This window comes from Micropterus dolomieu, linkage group LG14, assembly GCF_021292245.1.
Source record: "Micropterus dolomieu isolate WLL.071019.BEF.003 ecotype Adirondacks linkage group LG14, ASM2129224v1, whole genome shotgun sequence".
Taxonomy (NCBI): Eukaryota; Metazoa; Chordata; class Actinopteri; order Centrarchiformes; family Centrarchidae; genus Micropterus; species Micropterus dolomieu.
Window position 1 is genome coordinate 27,515,739 of NC_060163.1, and position 5,195 is coordinate 27,520,933.

Below are 5,195 nucleotides of genomic sequence, written 5' to 3' on the forward strand. Positions count from 1 at the left end.
TCTGTACTCAGCAGAGCCTCTGTACTCAGCAGTTGCTTGGTACCAACAGAGACTCTGTACTCAGCAGAGCCTCTGTACTCAGCAGTTGCTTGGTACCAGCAGAGACTCTGTACTCAGCAGAGCCTCTGTACTCAGCAGTTGCTTGGTACCAACAGAGACTCTGTACTCAGCAGAGCCTCTGTACTCAGCAGTAACTTGCTACCAGCAGACTCGGTACTAGCAGAGACTCTGTACTCAGCAGTGACTCTGTACTCAGCAGTAACTTGCTACCAGCAGACTCGGTACCAGCAGAGGCTCTGTACTCAGCAGTAACTTGCTACCAGCAGACTCGGTACTAGCAGAGACTCTGTACTCAGCAGTGACTCTGTACTCGGTACCAGCAGAGACTCTGTACTCAGCAGTAACTTGCTACCAGCAGACTCGGTACCAGCAGAGACTCGGTACTCAGCAGAGCCTCTGTACTCAGCAGAGCCTCTGTACTCGGTACCAGCAGAGCCTCTGTACTCAGCAGTAACTTGCTACCAGCAGACTCGGTACTAGCAGAGACTCTGTACTCAGCAGTGACTCTGTACTCAGCAGTAACTTGCTACCAGCAGACTCGGTACCAGCAGAGACTCGGTACTCAGCAGAGCCTCTGTACTCGGTACCAGCAGAGACTCTGTACTCAGCAGTAACTTGCTACCAGCAGACTCGGTACCAGCAGAGACTCTGTACTCAGCAGTAACTTGCTACCAGCAGACTCGGTACCAGCAGAGGCTCTGTCTCAGCAGAGCTTCTGTACTCAGCAGTTGCTTGGTACCAGCAGAGACTCTGTACTCAGCAGAGACTCTGTACTCAGCAGTAACTTGCTACCAGCAGACTTGGTACCAGCAGAGACTCTGTACTCAGCAGTAACTTGGTACCAGCAGAGACTCTGTACTCAGCAGAGCCTCTGTACTCAGCAGTTGCTTGGTACCAACAGAGACTCTGTACTCAGCAGTGACTTGGTACCAGCAGACTTGGGACCATCAGTGACTTGGTACCAGCAGAGACTCTGTACTCAGCAGTGACTCTGTACTCAGCAGTGACTCTGTACTCAGCAGACTTGGGACCATCAGTGACTTGGTAGCATCAGTGACTTGGTACCAGCAGAGACTCTGTACTCCGCAGTGACTTGGTACCAGCAGACTTGGGACCATCAGTGACTTGGTACCAGCAGACTTGGGACCATCAGTGACTCTGTACTCAGCAGAGACTTGGTACCAGCAGAGACTCTGTACTCCGCAGTGATTTGGTACCATCAGTGACTTGGTACCAGCAGAGACTCTGTACTCAGTAGTGACATCACAGCTCTGCCGGCTGTTCATTGGTTGTGTGTCTGCTGTTACGGACACAGTTAGAAAACGATGTCATAGACGTACATAAAGATATCTGCTCACGTGCAGCACATACATACATGTGTTCTTTATAGATCATTTATACTCAAATATTAACGAAAAATTCAAATGTTCTGCCTAGAACCCATGTTTGCAGTACCATGTTCCCTCAACACTAGTACAGAGAACATGACCGTGTCTCTGAGAAGGAACACAGAGTTACAAACTGAAGAGAAAAGTTTCAGACTAGTAAAGGAAACGTATGAACCTGAATCTGGAGAACAGACCTGATCTGCCTGAGACGTCTGATCACAGATGAGACTGATCGGCCTGTGAGAGACGTGTGCTCACTACAGCTCAGTGAACAGGACGTCCTGAGCAGCGCTCACTAACACTGACTCTGTTTAGCCTCTGCAGCTGCTCACCGCTCAGTTTGGGGTCCGTCTTCCTCCTGGATCTGTCTTTGCCTCTCAGCCTGGAGAAGGTTCTCTTCAGCAGAGGCTCGGCCATAGTGGTCCCCCCTCCTCCTCCTCCTCGGTCCTCCTTGGTCCTCCTGGACGGGGAGAATCCAGCAGGAGAAGAGGGGTCAGCGCTCTTTCATCATGTCCATGTCTCCGACTCCTCGTTCACTTTGACTCTGAGAGCTGCAGAACAGGAAATGAATTCCACACATTCTTTCCCAAACTCCCCCTCCTCCTCCTCCCCCGGTCCCTCCTCCCACTCTCCTCCCTCCACATTGAGAGAGAGAGGACTCATGGGAAATGTAGTCCTGAGACAACTGAATGTTCTGTTTTATTTCTTTAATTCAGTTTTGAAGAGGAAGTTAACTTCAAGTCAAACTAAACTTTGTGTAATGACATATTTCCTGTGTCTGGTGTCTCATACGGGACACAGTGTCTCGTCGATCTCTTTGTTTTTCATTACTTTAGTTGTCGTGAATCATTGAAGACGGAGCAACACAAACACATGAGGTACGCCTACAGGTGAGCTCGCGGCTGCACACAGAAACAGTTCTCAGTAATTACTGATCAGGCTGCACCGCCTGCTCCAAATATTTTACATATGCAGCCGTAACACGACATTGTGTCTGTCCTCAGTTCCTTTTTTCTCTGCAGCATCAGGAACTTTTCCTGGACGTCTTAACGTTTTTCAGCTTTTGAGTTTTGTTAGTTCTGTTTTATTTTGTTAAATCCAGCATTGTGTGTTCATGTGGGCTTTACTTCCTGTTTTATTTTGTTAAATCCGTGCTGTGTTTTTATTTTGTAGTGTTCTGTCTCTTTGCTTTGATTGGCTGAGTGTTTCCACCTGTGTCTGCTCTGTCTGCAGGTCTGCGTTTGGTCTCGTGTCTCTTCTGCTTCAGGTTTTGTGGACTTACGATTGTTGCCTTGTTCCTGTTTTGGATCTCCGTGTGCTTCATGAACTGGCTGCTTCACCTTTAGTCTGGGACCAATTCTTCTTTTGTTTCATGGCGATGAACACTGAGAAGACTAGTTCCTCTACTCCTGTGTCTGCACTTTGAAATGATAACAGTATTAGCATGACTGCGTAGAAAACACACGAAGTCTGACACGCCCACCAAACGGGAGAAAACATACCTCGAAGTCCGTTGTTCCAAAGAAACATGTCGTTCAATCAGAAAACACTTGATGGTCCCCCGTGTCCGAACAGAATTAGGTATAAAAGCCTTCGTGTTTGCGGCACCTTCTGCTTGGAACCTTCTTCAGAACTCGTTGAAACTGACTGACAACTCTGAAGGATCTGGAGCAGGTGAACATTGGTCAGTGTTGCTGTTTATAAAGTTGTATTCTGCCTATATGTACTGTATGTGTACTTGATGTCTTTTATATGTTGGAAACTGTCCTTTATGTTCTTTCATGCTGCGTCTTGGCCTGCTCTCTCTTGCAAAAGAGATTTTAATCTCAATGAGACTCACCTGATTAAATAAAGGTAAAATAAAATAAAAATATTTTCTGACTGTTGTCAGTGAAATGAACCAGTTTGAATTGATCCAGTAAAAAACTGTGATGATGTTTACAACTCGTGCAGGTCACATGATCAGCTGGTTTCACCACTGCAGAAGGGTGAGGAGTGATTTGCTGATAAAGATGTTCAGAGAAACAAGTGAAGAGGAGGAAGCAGCTTCATCATGTCTCAGTTTGTCCACCAGATGGAGACAAACACCAGGAAACCCTCAACACTGCAGGAGGAAAATAAAACAAACCATTCTGTTTGGTAAATGGAATTGGCAGCTTTATTAATAATTTATGCATATTTAGTCATTTGGTTGGTATAAAGCTGTAAAGTACAAAAGATCAACAGGTGAGTAGTACATGTAGTATTTTTTACTTTTAACATTATTATAATAATTGATTATCAATCATTATTTTATTTATATTATTCATGTTTTATATTTTTTATTCTATTTCAGATATCAGGTTACACTCACCAGCATGAAAAGTGCTTCAGAATAAAGTTTGAGTCCAGGTCAAACCAACAAACCGTGAAACAGCAAAAAATTCATATCATACCATAAATGTGAAATGGTTCTACTTCCTGTCACCATCTTGGTGTTCAAACCTCCCATGATTCTCCGCTGCTCTCAAGCAGCACGCGGAGCTGAGAGAAGAAGAAGAAGAAGAAGGAGAGAGAAAGGTTTGTCCTGAGAGGCGACATGAGGTTTCCATCCAGCAGGGGGCGCAACGCCTCCACGCTTCTGTCTTTCTTTTCATTGGCTCATTTCCTACTCTGTAAACATCTGAAGAACGGTTTGGTTCTACTGTTTAAACATGACCAGCTGATTATTTGAAGGTATAATCAATAACAAAGTTTAAAGAAACAGCTCAGCCAGTGATTTTTCCTCCTCTGATCACTTCTTTTAGTTCTGTCTCGTCATGCGGTCTGTGAAGGCCTGACGGCGGCGTCCTGAAGAGACGATCAGAGGACACGCCAGGATTGGACATCTGGAGCCGCCACTCAAACCTGCATTCATTAACCTCCTCTGTTAATTAATTAGTGACACGTCAGGTTCAATTAGGAGCAATTAAAGAGGCGGAATGATGTTAATCGACTCTGATCACGTCGCCTGTCAGACCTGACCGGGGGCAGTGCGGCCTGTCAGACGAGCACGAGGGCCTCGGAGAATCAGCATTCACGATTTCACTTTAAATCTTTAATTACTTTTTCTCATTAATACAATCAATCAATAATAAAATCTGGTGTTTCATTAAAAAAGTGAGACTGAAACTTTGTTCTTCTTGTTCTCTCACCTGATGTTTTCTCACGCAGAAACATAAAGAGAGAAATCCACAAAGAAGAAACGGGAAATGACTTCAGACTGAAACAGCCTGCCCTGCAGTGAACGCAGCGTGTCGAGTTCAGTGTCTCCAGTTTCTGCCTGTTTCACTCTGCTGGTTGGACGTCAGGGCTCAGCTCACGAGGAGTGACGATGTTGTGTTCACCAGAAGAGACCAGAAGATATTTGAACACTATTTTAAAGAAATATTCGGGGTCTGGGGGTCTGAGGCTCTGAGGGTCTGGGGGTCTGTGACTCTGGGGGTCTGAGGCTCTGAGGGTCTGGGGGTCTGTGACTCTGTGGGTCTCGGGGTCTGGGGGTCTGAGGCTCTGGGGGTCTGAGGCTCTGAGGGTCTGGGGGTCTGTGACTCTGAGGGTCTGGGGGTCTGAGGGTCTGGGGGTCTGTGACTCTGTGGGTCTGGGGGTCTGGGGGTCTGAGGCTCTGGGGGTCTGAGGCTCTGGGGGTCTGAGGCTCTGAGGGTCTGGGGGTCTGTGACTCTGGGGGTCTGAGGCTCTGAGGGTCTGGGGGTCTGTGGCTCTGAGGGTCTG

At 46.7% G+C, this 5,195-nt stretch overlaps 1 protein-coding gene and 1 long non-coding RNA gene across 16 annotated transcripts in view; one reads left to right on the plus strand and one right to left on the minus strand.

Annotated features, from left to right (window-relative positions):
- Window positions 1-1,984, minus strand: part of LOC123982800 (rho GTPase-activating protein SYDE1) — a 22,817-nt gene extending 20,833 nt beyond the window's left edge. For all 15 annotated transcript variants that reach the window (XR_006828069.1, XR_006828068.1, XR_006828062.1 and 12 more), the window contains exon 1: window positions 1,781-1,984. Coding sequence is in view for 3 of the 15 variants with exons in the window: in XM_046068645.1 (XP_045924601.1) it covers window positions 1,781-1,865 (85 nt within the window). In the remaining 12 variants the exon portion in view is untranslated. The remainder of the gene's footprint in view (window positions 1-1,780) is intronic.
- A 683-nt stretch (window positions 1,985-2,667) lies between these two features.
- On the plus strand, window positions 2,668-4,877 carry LOC123983182. The gene is made up of 4 exons (XR_006828148.1): window positions 2,668-3,132; window positions 3,402-3,674; window positions 3,784-4,007; window positions 4,235-4,877. It is a non-coding gene; the product is annotated as an uncharacterized LOC123983182 (long non-coding RNA).
- Window positions 4,878-5,195: the final 318 nt, after the last annotated feature.